At 40.3% G+C, this 16,638-nt stretch overlaps 1 protein-coding gene across 1 annotated transcript in view; it reads right to left on the minus strand.

Annotated features, from left to right (window-relative positions):
• Positions 1-16,638, minus strand: part of MLXIPL (MLX interacting protein like) — a 71,593-nt gene that overhangs the window by 37,237 nt on the left and 17,718 nt on the right. Inside the window, exons 2-6 of the mRNA XM_058164280.1 lie at positions 7,826-7,932; positions 5,740-5,822; positions 4,403-4,492; positions 1,608-1,652; positions 1,297-1,498 (exon numbers count right to left, since the gene is read on the minus strand). Coding sequence (XP_058020263.1) covers positions 1,297-1,498; positions 1,608-1,652; positions 4,403-4,492; positions 5,740-5,822; positions 7,826-7,932 — 527 coding nt within the window. The remainder of the gene's footprint in view (positions 1-1,296; positions 1,499-1,607; positions 1,653-4,402; positions 4,493-5,739; positions 5,823-7,825; positions 7,933-16,638) is intronic.

Consider the following 16,638-nt stretch of genomic DNA (forward strand, 5'->3'; position numbering starts at 1 on the left):
TTAAAAAGTGGCAGAATTATAAACAATACAGAAGAAAGCAACTAAAATGTGTGCAGGTGGGTAACTTCCTATGAAGAAAAAGTGCAATGTGTGAGAATGTGTTAAACGGGAAAAGTGTAAGCGGAATGTGGTCGAGTAAATTAAAAGTATGCATGTGGCAAGGACAAAAGATAGAGACAAATGGTGGAAAATTCAGGATGGAAAAAAAGAAGTATTTCACAAAGCTATACTATGAATTTCTATTGTGGTGATAACCAAAAACATTAAAGTCTTTAAAAGCCGTGAGACCTTGTCATGGAAGATAAAGCTATCAAAAGTTACTATTAGGGTATCTTTATTATTACCTACAGATCCTTGTCAATGCATTTCTTGGTACCAATTATTGGGAGGGTACTGTGATACTCATACAGTACCTTAAAGGTGATCTGCCAACAACTTTTAGTTGGGTTTTTTGGGGGAACTAGGATTTTCTAATGAACTAATGGACTATTTGCTCTGATCGAGTTCTCATGAGATATCATCTCACCAGCTTGTGAACTCCCTAAAAGTTTCTGGCTCACCACAAAACTGAATGCAAAACTAGAGGGACCACTGTTCTGCTCTAGCATAGCACTCTACATGGGGCTGCCCTTGAAGAGCATCCGGAAACTCCAGTTGGTGCAAAATACAGCGGCCCACATGGTTTTGTGCACATGTATCACCTCTCTTGAGGGAGCTGCATTGTCTGTCGATTTGCTTCCAGGTGCAATTTAAGGTGCTGGTTGTCACCTTTAAAGCCCTTCATGGCTTGGGACCAGGTTATCTGAGGGACCGCCTCTTGTCGATCACATCTACGCAACTCATCAGAGCGGGGAGGCAGGGAATGTCGCGGGTCCCATCACCTGGTGGGACCCAGAAGAAGGGCCTTCTCCATGGTGGCCCCCCCTCTCTGGAACATCATCCCCCCAGAGATTAGAATGGCCCCCACTCTACCACTCTTCCGGAAGGCGCTGAAGATCTCGTTCTGCCAGCGGGCCTGGGGAACGCATAGCGGGATGGAGCCCATTTAGATGGCTCGTTTGAGGTGCTGTCGCCGGGGCAGAGGATGGGGCAGAGGATATGTCATTATATTATTTTATCAACTTATTATATGACTTTTCTTAGATTAGTTTTATTGTTTTTATATGAGGTTTTATATTCTGTAGTTGAGTTGCCATGTGCAAATAGGCAGCAACAGAAGATCCCTAAATAAAAATAATAGTAGAAAAAAAATCTTCAGACTGTTCCAAAGCCAGCAGTGATAGACACCAGAATTACCTTCCTCTGATGATGATTGAGGGGGACAGTTGCCCTGAGTCATGGTGAACAGAGTGTCTGAGATGTCTGAGAGGAAGCTGTCCATATCAAAGAGCTGCTTTCCCTGTTCCTTCTCCTCCTCCTTATCCCGCAGCAGCATTGGCACCACATTGGAGAAGAGCTGGTTACACCAATTCTCTGTCGATTGCCAAGGTACATCTTCCTGCATAGGAGAGAAATGAATATTCAGCTGGGATCTCATCAGGATCCCTTTTACAGTAAAGAGCTTATGTGTAGCTCCAAATGGATTAAACCAGATTCTCTTCACTCACCGGTTTTGGGCTGGGAACTTCCCCTTCCCGGCTAAACCTGTGGAGCTGTAAGAGAAATGTTACATTAGAGTTGGATTTCAATTGAGGAATGACATTTGTTCTGGCTGGAGCTGTTAAAAGACAATGAAAAGTCACCCTTGTTTCAGTGGGAATGAAAGTGACAGGTAATTTGAATCATGCCAATAAGAAAAATGCTCTTAAATAAGGTCGGGGTCTCTAGTACTGTACCTAATACAGTAAGAGAAATGTACTGTAATCTCTGATATCCTTAAGATACAAGGATGTGCAAAAATTTCACCTCTCCTGTGCTGAATAGGCAACCTCCTTTTTGCATTATACAGGTAGTCCTCAACTTACGACCACATCTGAGTCCAAAATTTCTCTTGCTAAGTGAGACATTTGTTAAGTGACTTTTGCCCAGAGGTGGAATTCAACTGGTTCAGACCAGTTTGCACGAACTAGTAGTGAAAATTGCAGGTGGGCCCGCCCGCCGGCCCCGGCTCTATGCCACCCTATTTAGGCACGTTTTTGAGGCCAGGCGCATGCACGGAAGGTGCACACGTGAACAAAGTACATGTGTGGAAAACCGGGCGCATGCAGAGAAGACAGACGCATGCGTGAACTGGGCATGTGCATGCACAAAGTGAGTGTTGAATTGGTAATAACATAATGTGAATAATGGGGCAAAAGGAGCATAACGTGCTCCTTTTGCCCCATTTTACAACCCTTCTTGCTACAGTTAAGTGAATCACTGCAGTTTTTAAGTTAGGGACATAGTTGTTAAGTGAATCAAACTTCCCCATGGACTTTGCTTTGCTTTATGATACTACTGTCACAAATATGAGTCAGTTGTGAAGCATCTGAATTTTGATCATGTGACCATGGGGATGCTGCAAAGGTTGTAAGTGTGAAAAATGGTCATAAGTCACTTTTTCTAGTGCCGTTATAATGTTGAACTAAATGAACTGTTGTAAGTCAAGGGCTACCTGTATTTTGGGATCTCTACAACAAAGAATGTTCTTTCTGCGCCAACTCAGTAAGCTCAAACTGCCCAAGAAGCTGCTGATCCAATTCTACAGAGGAATTATTGAGTCTGTCATTTGCACCTCTATAACTGTCTGGTTCGGTTCTGCAACCCAACAAGAAAAACACAGACTTCAGAGGATAATTAGAACTGCAGAAAAAATAATTGCTACCAACCTGCCTTCCATTGAGGACCTGTATACTGCATGAATCAAGAAGAGGGCCGTGAAAATATTTGCAGATCCCTCGCATCCTGGACATAAACTGTTTCAACTCCTACCCTCAAAACGACGCTATAGAGCACTGCACACCAGAACAACTAGACACAAGAACAGTTTTTCCCCGAAGGCCATCACTCTGCTAAACAAATAATTCCATCAACACTGTCAGACTATTTACTGAATCTGCACTACTATTAATCTTCTCATAGTTCCCACCACCAATCTCTTTCCACTTATGACTGTATGACTATAACTTGTTGCTGGCAATCCTTGATTTACATTGATATATTGATCATCAATTGTGTTGTAAATGTTGTACCTTGATGAACGTATCTTTTCTTTTATGTACACTGAGAGCATATGCACCAAGACAAATTCCTTGTGTGTCCAATCACACTTGGCCAATAAATAAATAAATAAATACAGAAAAAAAAATCTTGCTCTTCTGTGAAGAAGGAATAACTGTGTGATTCTGCTCCTGCCTGTATTATCATTTCTAAATCATGCCAACAAAGAACAGATGAATTCATCTGACTATTTTCTAACCATCCTGTCAGAACTAAGGAAATATGGTGTTAACACCAAGAGGCAATTTGATCAGTACAAATGCACTGCACAGCCATAACACATTGACAAACCACTAGGTGGTGTGTTTTTTACAGTTATTGGTTCAAGGTAGATGAAGGGAAAAATCAAATAAAATATAAAATACTTTAAGAAGCTAAAACATTCATTGATTAAAGCTTGTACTTCTTTGAAATCATGACTCATCAGAGCTAAGCTTCAAGAGTGTATTTCCAATGCAATCAAGACACATTTGAAGTAATAGTGGTTTGTCATAAGTAGTAAGAAAACAGTAAGTAAGTAAGAGAAGGGATTATTTTATGATGTTATGTTGTCCAAAGCAATAAATTAAAGAGAAGTCATTCTTTATGGATTTTCAGAATCAATAGATTTGTTATTTTTTCTATCATATTCTAGTGCCATAGCTGATGAAATGCCATCATCAGTACCCAAAAGGTCATTATCACCATCACTGTCATCACCACCAACCCCTAGGCAAAAAACCCAAAAAAAGTCTAAAGGAGAAAGCTCCAATCAACTTAGATCTGAATATGCTTGCCTTGGCATTGTTGTCCTGTGATGCACCATTTCATCCAACTGAAGGTTACAAACAGAAGATTTTTGGCGGTACGGCATATAGATAATAACATAATAATAAGAACAGCTTTGCTGAAGCAGAAATTCCAGAGCCAAACGTTTTGATCTCTTGTGAATCTTGGGAAAGGTCTATTGGCATTCCTAATCAAAGACCAATTGAGCCCCTAGGTGGAGCTACTACCCAACTCATGATTTAGAATTGACTTTTGACTCTCTCCATTACTCTCAGTCCTCTTTTGTCAACCTGTCATCAGCAAATGGTGAATGGCAGATGCAATCAGATGACATCAGGAAGTAACTGAGGACAGATATGGAGTCTATCTTTTTCTATCCACCCACTTCCAGGTCAGCTTGATAACATTGTCGGGAGAAAGGGAGACAAATCCTTACTCTTTTCTTATAGTAGGTCCGCCATTTGTGATACTCTTTCATTACCACCTCAATCCGTCGCTTCCAGTAGTTTCCCTCCAGCACAACTGCCTGAGAAGGAAGACAACAAGCCAGAAGAAAAATAAATTAAAAGAAAAATAATAATAAATTTCTAATTTTTAAATTGCAATTTTCCAAGTTCAGCCTGGCTTTTGGGATGATAAAACCATGTTAATATTAACATGTATTATCAATGTAACTGAAGGGAAAGATATTTAAATGGATTGGTCTCCAACACAATACTAATACTATCTTTCTGAGTAGATTAAAATGGATAAGATCACACTAAACTATAAATCATGGCTTTTAAACGATATCTGGGACCATATAACAGTCAAAGAACAGAAATAACCATTTCATGACATAGCACACTAAAAGGAAGATGGAAGGAAAAGACAAGCATAAGGAAACACTGACCCAGTTCACAAGATGTTCTTGTTTTCAGTGTCTGATAAATTAATAATGTCAATAATTTATTAAATATTTTGACACTCAATTCCCAGCAACTCTGAGTGGTTCTAAGGACTCCCAACACTGGGTTACTTTTAACCTTGGTCATTTGTGATTTATATATGTTATATGAACTCTGCTGCTTAATTTATATAGAGTGTATTTTGCAATCCAAAAATTTGCATTTTTGATTCAGCAATCAGATTGCGTGTTGCGTGAAAACTGCAGAGATCTCAAAAGGGTTTTTTCAAACGGTAACTGAACTTTCTTGGTTTTTTTTTTTTTTTTAAGACAAGACGCTTCTTGGATGAGAAGTAAAAATCCAATCAAGAAAGTCCAGTTGTTGTTTGAAAAAAAACCTCACCTTTTGGGACAACCATGACCTTGATGACTGAGAACCTTCATAGACAAAGCCGCATGATCTGGGAGTTGAAGTCCACAAGTCTTAAAATTGCCAAGGTTGGAGACTCCTGATCTAAGTGACACAGTCAAATATGTTGTGTGAACCGTGTTGACTTTTCCTAACACCCATGTTATCAAACCTGTAGATGAAGGAGTGGTAAAACCTGGGGGCAGAGTTAAGAGAGGGAGTAGCCTAGAATCTTTACATAGCCACAAACAGTCCAGCCCCTCCCCTTGAATTCTGTTAAACCCTTATCTAATTCCTAGCAGATTTAACCATTAGTTGAGAATTTAGCTGTGCATAGGCATAAGTAGCAATAAATCAGTTTAATTGGACCTTCACATGTGGACCTAATCTTTCATTCCTGACAAAACTGTACCTTCAGCATTATCTATACACACAGAGACATACACACATGATATGGAGAAAATGCTGTACCACTTACTTCTGGCTTTCGATGCTCATCGGCTTCAGACCCATCCAGAGGAGTAACAAATCCACAAACAGAGGCCTTCCTGCGTTCCACATCTGTGTAAAGAATCCATTACAGTAAATATTCCGTTGTCTCAGGCAAGCTGAGACGACACAGGTATTCCTGCTACTTCTCTGTATCTGTTTTATGAGATGACCATGTCATTTGCTCTGCCCCCACCCTCTCTTTCATCTCACCTCCAAAAATATATTAAAGCAGAAAAGATAGAGCTGCTGTTCAAGCCTTTGTAATCAAGCAGAAGGACATATAGAAATGTTCCCACTCACTTTTTCCCCCTAACAGTGCAGTTTGGATTACCACACCCATTATCCTTGGTCATGCTGGCTAAGACTTTTTGGATTTGCAGCCTAAAACATCTGCTGGGTACCAAATTATGAAAAAAAACAACATTCTACTTCACTGTTTCTGTATCCGCCCCCCCCCCCCGCCCCATTTGCCATTTGCTATTCATGTAGCTGAGCTTCTTTTAGGCTAATATTCATTAGCTACATGAATAGCAAGTGGCAAATGGTGGGGGGGGATGCAGAAACAGTGAAGTAGAATGGGTTTTTTTTTTCAGCTGACATCCCTGGTTCCTATTCCCAGCTAGTTGGGGGACAAAGAGAATTCCCTAATCTAAGTGCTTTGTTTATATAAGAAAAAGATGTCCAAGGCTAGTCACAATGCTGTGGAATAGACTGATAGTGGTGTGGTTGTATCATTTGGATGAGGAAAACTTCGAGGACACTATTGTCTGCAATTTGCAGGGCCATAGCAAGCTTTAGGGTAGGGTAGGGTAGAGAAGGGTAGGGAAGGGAAGGAAAGGGGATCTGAGACGGGGTAAAATCCACCAGGTTCTGGAGAACCAGTAGCTGAAATGTTGAGCAGTTTGGAGAACTGGTAGCGGAAATTTTGAGCAGTTCAGAGAACTGACAAATACCACCTCTGGCTGGCCCCAGAGTGGGATAGAAATGGAGATTTTGCAATATCCTTCCCCCAGGAGTGGGGACGGAATGGGGATTTTGCAGTATCCTTCCCCTGCCACGCCCACCAAACCACACCACGCCCACCAAGCCACACCCACAGAACTGTTAGTAAAAACAATTGGATTTCACCACTGATCTGAGAGCAAAGCTGGGACATGATTCCAGAAACAATGGCATAAGCGTAATTTAAAAAGCCTCGATATCCTGGTAAGTATGATTTGGAGGCATCATGTATTCAAATACATTGGGCAGGAAGAACATTCTCATCAGCAAGGTAGAAACAAGGATAGTTTCCAAGGACAGAAAGGATTGAGGAAGTACAATGAACAATTCTGATGTAATCTATATATTTTTTTCTTTTATCTCTTCTCTACAATTTGTCTTCCTGGTATTTTCTCACTTTTTACCATTTTGTTTTATATCATGTTGCTTACTCTAAAACCTAATATCTTGATGGATATTTCTAAATATGCCTAGACTTATTCATTTACTTTTGCAAAGGCCCAAGTTCCTTCTTTAGGACTGAAAAATTGCTTTTCAGATTTTTAATAAAATCAAAATCCATATTGGAAAAAAACCCCACAAAATCTAAATTTACTGGTTGCTTGGATCTAAAATGTTTTTCAGATGTGGGCAATGCAAACACTGAAGCCCATTCCTGGAGAGCAAGCCTTGACTCCTATCTACTGAAGCTGAGTTGAATTCCCAACCAATTGCCCCCTCCAACCAGAGGTGGTATTCAGCAGGTTCTGACCAGTTCTGGAGAACCGGTAGCGGAAATTTTGAGTAATTTAGAGAACTGGTAAATACTACCTCTGACTGGCCCTGCCCCTCTACCTCCAGAGTCCTAGCTGATTGGAAGGAAATGGGGATTTTGCAGTAACCTTCCCCTGGAGTGGGGAGGGAATGGAGATTTTACAGTATCCTTCCCCTGCCACGCCCACCAAGCCATGCCCACCAAGCCATGCCACGCCCACCAAGCCACGCCCACATAACCGGTAGTAAAAAAAAATATGAATCCCACCACTGCCTCCCACCCCCTCCCCATCTCTCTCCCTAATCCCCAAACTCACACTGGATGTACCAAGCTCTCCAAATGGCATTGTTGAGGCGGATCTTGTCCCGACAAAGTAATTGTAATCCTTTGAAATTCTTCCACTTGGGGGATACCAGCTTCCCACTGAAAGGTCAAGGAAGAAGACATGGATTTAAGATCCCAGTTCCTTTTCTTAACCAAGTTTGTAAGTCTTTGAAGTGATCCAATATCATTTTAATAAGCCAGGACTGATAGAACTATAGTTATATTTATCAGTAATCATCTGCTAGAACAACTAAATTGAGCAGTCATGAACAGAGACAATATTCCTTGTTTAAATTCAGTTGTCCTCATGTCCTGTTGATGGGCTTCCTAGAGATATTTAGTTGGTTGGTGATGAAGACAACTAGACCTGATGAATTCTGGTTTGATTGAACAAGGCATTTTTAAACAGTTTTTATTAGTTTATAATATAGCATACAAAGAAAATACAGAAGTAAATAGTAGGGAAAATAGGAAAGGGAAAAGGGAAAGGAAAAGTGAGGGAAAGAAAAGGGGAAAAAGAAAAAAAGGCATTGACTCTTTGGTGCAGTAGAGTAAGGCATTAACATCAAACCTCAATGTTTTGACTTTTACATAATAGTATAAACTAGTCATTTCTATAACAACGTATCTATCTAATCATTAAAACCCAGAATCAAAGTTTCATTTTTTCCACCTCAAGCACCAAGTCCAGAAGCAATTCCCAAATAGAAATCAAAGTATTTATATTTTTTCTTTGATCAAAACAGTCAATTTAGCCATCTCTGCTAACTCCAACAATTTTTGCAGCCATTCATCCATTGTGGGGATCGAGGTGAACCTTCCATTTCTGTTCATAAAGTAGTCTTGCTGCCATCAACATATATAACATCAAAGTTCCGATTTGTTTTTCCAGGTCTTTTTTTATTAAATCCCAAAGAAAAGCCTCTGATTTTCTCTTTATAGCCACTTTAAGAATTTTCTGAATTAAAATATGTATCCTACTCCAATATTTCTTTGCTTTATCACATGTCCACCATAAATGATAAAAAGTCCCTTCTTTACATTTACATTTCCAATATTCATTTGAAATGCCTTTATATATTCTTGACAACTTACGCTTGAACATGATTTGAAGTGTACTGTTGAGTGTCAGCTTTGGATACCAAATCAGAATTTCCCTGAAGCAGCCTACCTTTCAGCTGTGGATGCTGAAGATAAACAGTAATATAATGGCATCATCATGTGTGTATCCTACAGGCATTTAATTGAAAGACAGATGTTGAATTAGTGGATCTTTGATTCATAGAAAGGCTTTCTGTCCAGTGCATCTGTTTGTAAAGGTTCACTTTTGGCGAGATGGGTGACATGTAAATTTGATAAATAAATAAATGAACCATTTACAAATCATTATATAACGCAGCAAGATAGGTCACTATTATGACAAAGTGGCAAGTGGCGTATTATCTCTTCTACTACAACACGATAGTGAAATATCGTTATCTTCATTGGGTTGCGGTAATAACAACAGAGTGGTGCATGTGAAATGCTTTTAAAGCATTAGATTGTTATGAGAAGTAGAGTTTTAACCAGTCAGGAAATAGCAAATTATGCAAGATGCCACATGAGAGTTCCCTGTTCTAGATATGTCACTGCCTTCTAAAGAGAGGTGGCTCAGTTTGTTTATTGTGTTTATTATGTTAGTATAAAACTAGAAATGAGTGAAAACTAGAAATGAGTGAAAGCATGGGGATGTATCCACATGCACAGGTTGCCATCAAAGTCCTTTGCTTTGTCCAACTTGCCATTGTACACACTGCCTCTGTGCCAAAATACCTTATCTTTATTATTTACTTTAGGGTGCCTAGTTTCAGTCACAATAAGTAAGGAATAGGCAACCTCTAAAAGGTGATCAAAACCTTCAGAAACGTGTCGTGGCAATATTGAGACAAGTCCATCCTTTTTTGGTTTTCTGAAATGTTGGTAAGTGTACAGCAAATGTGGGGATCTAAACCCAGGTGTCCCTTCAGAGGCAAGGCCTGCCCCTCTGTTTAAGGACTTGTTTTTCAAAGTGGCTGAGTTCGCACTGTACACTGAAGTAGATTAAAGTTCAACGATCCAGTTGGATAGTTTCTGGTTAGGTAGCACCTGGCTGATACTGCTCAGGCCTGTCTGAGAGCACAGAGAAGATTGTGAAAGGTAGGCTGGAAAATTGGAAAACATTCCTGGAAAAAAAGACAGTTGAAAACTGCCTGGTTATATCCATCTGGTCCCTAGAACTCAAGCTTCATTGGGGGCCACCTTGTGCTTTAATCCCTGATTCAGCATGTTGTAGAGATCTCACCATCATCTGTGAACTAGGCCCTCATATTAAACTGTAACATGTTTTATGAATTTGGATACAGCATGTGATTTAGTTGACCTGGTATCTTTAAGGTTTCTTATATTATGTGAATCCAAAGGAAGAGTCCCAAAGCACATTTTTTTAAAAACAGTGCATGTGGTCTAAAGGAGCGCTATTGAAACAAGAGTAAAACCATACTGTACCAATTATTCCCTCACTATATCCAAATTTCCAGGAACAGTCAGCCGGCTGTTTATTCAGTGTGCAAAGCAGAGCACATTTTCGCTAATCTATGTGCAGAGACCCATGTATAAAGCCAGCCTTCATCATCTCCTGGACAGGAAAGCAAGCAAACACCAGCTGGGATGGAAAACCCTGTAAAATAGCAGCCAAATGTTGAAGGAGGTAGTGTGATGGAGTAAAGTGCACAATGGAGGCCAGTGCCGAATTATAAAACAGAAATTCAGAGTGGGATTGTATAATCTTCCCTTAATTTGGTGCCCTCCAGTGACATTAGATTACAAATCCTATCATTTTTAGTTATCATGGGTTGATATAGTAGATAGAATAGAGTATGTGCCCTGTTACCTCATTACCCCATAGTTTTAGACTGCAATACCCACAATGGATTTCTTGACATTAGTTCGGGGTGAAATGCTCCCTCTTCGGACCAAATCGCCCGATTTTGTAGCGATGGCGGCGGGTGATTTGGAAAAAATCCCTGCCCCTTCCCCCATGCCCATGCCCAGCTGAGATGCGCGATCATCAGATGGTTTTTGTTTTTTTTTACTTTTAAAAGAATTTTTTCTTCGGCCAAAAAAATGCTTTTAAAAGTAAAAAAAAAAGCCGCTGATGATCGCACGGCTCAGCTGGGATCGTCAGAACCCTTTAAAAGCATTTTTTTACAATTTCTTCAGCTGAAGAGGTTGTAGAAAAAATGCTTTTAAAAGTAAAAAAAATTGGCCACACCCACCCAGTCACATTACCCCCTACCAAGCCACGCCCACAGAACCGGTAGTAACAAACTTTACATTTCACCCCTGCATTAGTTCAATTAATACCTGCTAGTATGTGACATTCAAAGTCTTCAGGTGAATATCAAGGCATCTATCCTAAGAGTTTTATGCAGACAAGTGAATCATTTGCTACATTTTAGAATCAAGCATAGATTAAAATTGGAGATAAGGCAGTGGTGAAATCCAAATTTTTTGACTACCAGTTCTATGGGCGTGGCTTGATGGGCATAATGTGGCTTGGTGTGTGTGGCAGGGGAAGGATACTGCATTCCCACACCATTCCAGGGGAAAGATACTGCAAAATCTCCATTCCCACCACACTCTGAGGCCAGCCAGAGGTAGTATTTGCCAGTTCTCCAAACTATTCAAAATTTCTGCTACCGATTCTTCGAACTGCTCAAAATTTCCGCTACCTTTCTCCAGAGCTTGTCAGAACTTGCTGGATTTCACCCCTGAGACAAGGGACTATTTATACAAATCTTAGAAAGGCAAAAAGCCAGAAAGTCAAGTGGGAATTAGTCCTATATATTGGAAAAGCAACAGTTTGAAAAAAAGTTATTCACGCTGATGATTAGTACTTGTCTTGCAGGGATTTTTTCCCTCTCTTTCCTGGAAAAAAAACCCCAACAAAAGTGGATATTATATCTCTAAATAGCCTTCAATAACCATTCTGCTATCTTTCTTTCTTCCAAAAAGTGAAATGGGTGAAAGAAACATGTCAAGCTAGGGATTCATTCATTGGATTCACATGTTAAAGACTAAAACAGTGTTAATCAAATATAGTTACTGTGTTCCCATATGTTAAAGACAAAAATGAGCTGTGTTGACTATTTATACAGCAGGTTTAGTCAATTTATTGAAATGAACTATAAAATAGCCAAACAGGCAATCTCTGACGATAATTAAAGATACCAAACCATATATACACCCACGCAGGCACAGAGCAAACTTCCTCTGTTTAAAAGTAACTGATCAGTCAATCATCCCTAATCAAAAGTAGTTTACAGGTTTATTACAGTCTCCTATATTCAAAAGCTACTTTTGTTAGAAGCAATTAAGCAAAAAAATAAATAAATCTAAAACCAAAGATGCCCCTGTATCAACCCACAGCAGTGGGAGTGAACAGAAGGAAGTACACACTCATTTTTTTGTCAAATGTTTCCATTCTCCAGTCTTCATCTGGCAGCAGCCATTATTTACATCAGCTCTCAAAAAATCTTAGATAGCTGCCAAGGGACCACAATGGCAGCAGAAAGAGAAAAGTGTTGTTGATTTCTTAGTCTCCTAAGTACATGTAACCAAGGATTGCAGAATCACGAGCTAGCTAGTATGGTTCTCCAAAAAATGCCTGCAGAGGACAAAGCAAATTTTTCCTCTGTTGATGGCCACATTCTTCAAGGGTGAGATATGGTGGATGGGGCTGAAGCAAGCACTGTTGGGATGATTCGATATGCCTAGTTTAATGAAAAGAAGGACTAGGGGAGACATGATAGCAGTGTTCCAATATCTCAGGGGTTGCCACAAAGAAGAGGGAGTCAAACTATTCTCCAAAGCACCTGAGGGTAGAACAAGAAGCAATGGGTGGAAACTATAATAATAATAATATCAGAGTTGGAAGGGACCTTGGAGGCCTTCTAGTCCAACCCCCTGCCCAGGCAGGAAACCCTACACCATCTCAGTCAGATGGTTATCCAACATTTTCTTAAAAATTTCCAGTGTTGGAGCATTTACAACTTCTGCAGGCAAGTTGTTCCATTGATTAATTGTTCTAACTGTTCTAATCAAGGAGAGAAGCAACTTAGAACTAAGGAGAAATTTCCTGACAATTAGAACAATTAATAAGTGGAACAACTTGCCTTCAGAAGTTGTGAATGCTCCAACACTGGAAATTTTTAAGGTTCCTTCCAACTCTGTTATTACGAAATTTCTTGCACAACAGTAGCAGCACAGAATGGAAGAATTGGAGGGGACCTTGGTGATCATCAAGATCGTGGTACTTCAATGCAAGTATCCACTGCTATATCATCCTACAGTTGGCCATCCAGCTTCTGTGTAACGCTTATAGTGAAAAAGACTCCAGTACTTTCTGAGGTACGATCACAGGTGGCATTTAGCCAGTTCGTACTGGTTCAAGTGAACCAGTAGCGGCCACTGTGGGTGCCCACCCCCTGCCCCACATAGCCCCGCGTAATGCCATCCTATTTAGCCATGTTTCCGAGGCCAGGTGCATGAACAGAAGTGCGCGCAAGAGCAAAGTGCATGCACAGAAGGCCGGGCGCATATGCTGATGGCGCAAGAGAGAGCAAAGCACATGCACGGAAGGCTGGGTACATGCACGGAAGGCACGCGGGCAGGGTGAACCAGTGGTAAGAATATGTGAAACCCACCACTGGGTAAAACACCACATTGTTGAAGACCTCTGTTAGGTCTTCCTCTGACCTCCTGATATATCCCATAAAATCTACTTTCTTTTGGCTGAAATGTGGCTGAAGGCAATTTACATTTTTTTATAAGACCGTATGAAACCCCCAGGGTTAGAAATTGAGTTTGCATATTTGGAGTGGAGGGGATCATGGTCACATATTTGCATAAAACACATAGGAAGTAAGCTATAGATCTAGGAAGTGCTTTCGTATAATTTCTAAGTCAAGTGTTAATCTTGTCATTTTTTTTTTTACTGTTTTGGTTAATTTATGCCTCAATATATTGCGCAAATCCGGAAAATGAGTTATTTCAGTAACCAGGTCAATGTCAATATCTATCTTGTGTGATGGTCAAGAACTGTCCTCAATTGTGGATATAACCAAAAGAAAAACAGGAACGATCTAAAACCTGAATTATTGTAATTTCTTTAGCTGGGACTGTATTTGAAGACTTCTTGGAAATTGCAGCTGCTGTAGTATCCAGCTGCCCATTTAATAAAGGCTCAACTTTGTTATTCCTTCATCACACTGCTGTCGGAGCTAAACTACATACCACAATATTTCTTACTTTAAGATTTAAGATCTTCAACAGGACATCGAAGACAACATTTCTTACTTTAAGACAACTTTAAGAAGAGTGGACTTCAATTCCCAGAATGGAAGAATAGGTAGACACTGGCCTTCTGTTCCAGTTTGTTTCCAAGTACAATTCAGGGTTCTGGTTACCACCTATAAAGTCCTATATCACTTGGACCTGGGTATCTTTGAATCCACCTAGAACAGGGGTCTGCAAACTTGGCTCTTTTAAGTCTTGTGGACTTCAACTCCCAGAGTTCTCTTGTGGACTTCAACTCCCAGAGTTCTCCCAGAGAACTCTGGGAGTTGAAGTCCACAAGTCTTAAAAGAGCCAAGTTTGCAGACCCCTGACCTAGAATATGCCTAAAATGCCTTCTGAAAGTTTGTAAAGACCTGGCTAAGTCAAGGCCCCACACCAATAAACTGAAATAATGAGCCAAGTCTCCTTTCTGAGCTGCTACTGTCGTGGGGAATTTGGACTCTTTGCCCTGGTTCAGAACAAACACTCTCTGCTACTGCCAAGTAGGTGAATCGGGCAAAGGAGCCTCTTGCCAGCCACCCCACCGACCAAAGCTCTTTAGCTGCCTAGGAGCCAAAGAAGTCCACAGATTGGCCGATTATTCACGTGATCTATTATGCTCCTTAGTAAAATAGGTTTATTCCATTCGTTGTTGTTGTTTTTTTTGGCTGTTTTAGAAAGGGAGAAGAGTTAAACTCCCTGGAACACTTACTATGTCCAGAAATCATGCTAAGCCATGGGATGTTTAAATAGGGATTGAATACAATTCCCATGTGATTGACTGGCTTCATGCAACTTGCAAACCCATAAACCTTGTTTCTACAAACCACAATGGCTTGATTTGTTCACCATGCTAAATCATGAAATAGAAATAGAAATAGAAATAGAATTTTTATTGGCCAAATGTGATTGGACACACAAGGAATTTGTCTTGGTGCATATGCTCTCAGTGTACATAAAAGAAAAGATACGTTCATCAAGGTACAACATTTACAACACAATTGATGATCAATATATCAATATAAATCATAAGGATTGCCAGCAACAAGTTATAGTCATACAGTCATAAGTGGAAAGAGATTGGCGATGGGAACTATGAAATGATTAATAGTAGTGCAGATTCAGTAAATAGTCTGACAGTGTTGAGGGAATTATTTGTTTAGCAGAGTGATGGCCTTCGGGAAAAAACTGTTCTTGTGTCTAGTTGTTCTGGTGTGCAGTGCTCTATAGCGTCGTTTTGAGGGTAGGAGTTGAAACAGTTTATGTCCAGGATGCGAGGGATCTGCAAATCTTCTTGATTCGTGCAGTATACAGGTCCTCAATGGAAGGCAAGTTGGTAGCAATTATTTTTTCTGCAGTTCTAATTATCCTCTGAAGTCTGTGTTTTTCTTGTTGGGTTGCAGAACCGAACCAGACAGTTATAGAGGTGCAAATGACAGACTCAATAATTCCTGTAGTCATTCAGTTCCTTGATGGTGGGCTTCTTCGGCACTGGGATGATGGTAGAGCGTTTGAAGCAAGAAGGAACATAACACATCTCTAGTGATTTATTGAAAATATGGGTGAAGATGGGGGCCAATTGGTCAGCACAGACTTTTAAGCAAGAAGGAGTTATCTTGTCTGGGCCTGGAGCTTTTCCTGGCTTTTGTCTGTGAAATAGGTCCTGCACTTCCTTTTCTGTGATCACTAGGGGTTGTGAACCCAATGAAATGGGGTCAGTTGTAGGAGGCTTGGCTGTTGTTGGTGTGTCTGAGATGGGGGTTGTGGAGATAGGTGGCTGTAGTTTCCTTTCAAACCTGCAGTAAAACTCATTCAGGTCATCTGCCAGTTGTTGATTACCTTCAGCCTGGGAAGGAGGTTTGCCATAGCCGGTGATATTTTTAAGAGTTTTCCACATGTTTGCTGGTTCATTTGCTGAAAACTGATTCTTTAGCTTTTCAGAGTAGCTTCTTTTTGCTGCTCTTATCTCCTTGTTAGTGCATTTCTGGCCTGATTGTACAGCATTTTATCACCTTTTCTGTAGGCTTCCTCTTTGGAATGTCGTAGCTGCTTAAGTTTAGGTGTAAACCAAGGTTTGTTGTTACTGTGTATTCGCAAGTTCCTTGTAGGTACACATAGGTCTTCACAGAAGCTGACATATGATGTTACAGTATCTGTGAGTTCATCCAGGTCTGCAGAGGTATCTTTAAAAATATTCCAATCAGTGCAGTCAAAACATGCCTGTAGCTTTAATTCTGATTCCTCCGTCCAGGTTTTCACTGATTTAATTATTGGTTTTATGGCTTTAAGTCTTTGCCTGTACGCAGGTACAAGGTGCTGGCTTCATGCAACTTGCAAACCCATAAACCTTGTTTCTACAAACCACAATGGCTTGATTTGTTCACCATGCTAAATCATGCTATTAAACCAACCACAAGTATGTTTTAGCCTGTTCTGCAAACCCAGCCATTC

This window comes from Ahaetulla prasina, chromosome 1, assembly GCF_028640845.1.
Source record: "Ahaetulla prasina isolate Xishuangbanna chromosome 1, ASM2864084v1, whole genome shotgun sequence".
Lineage (NCBI taxonomy): Eukaryota > Metazoa > Chordata > Lepidosauria > Squamata > Colubridae > Ahaetulla > Ahaetulla prasina.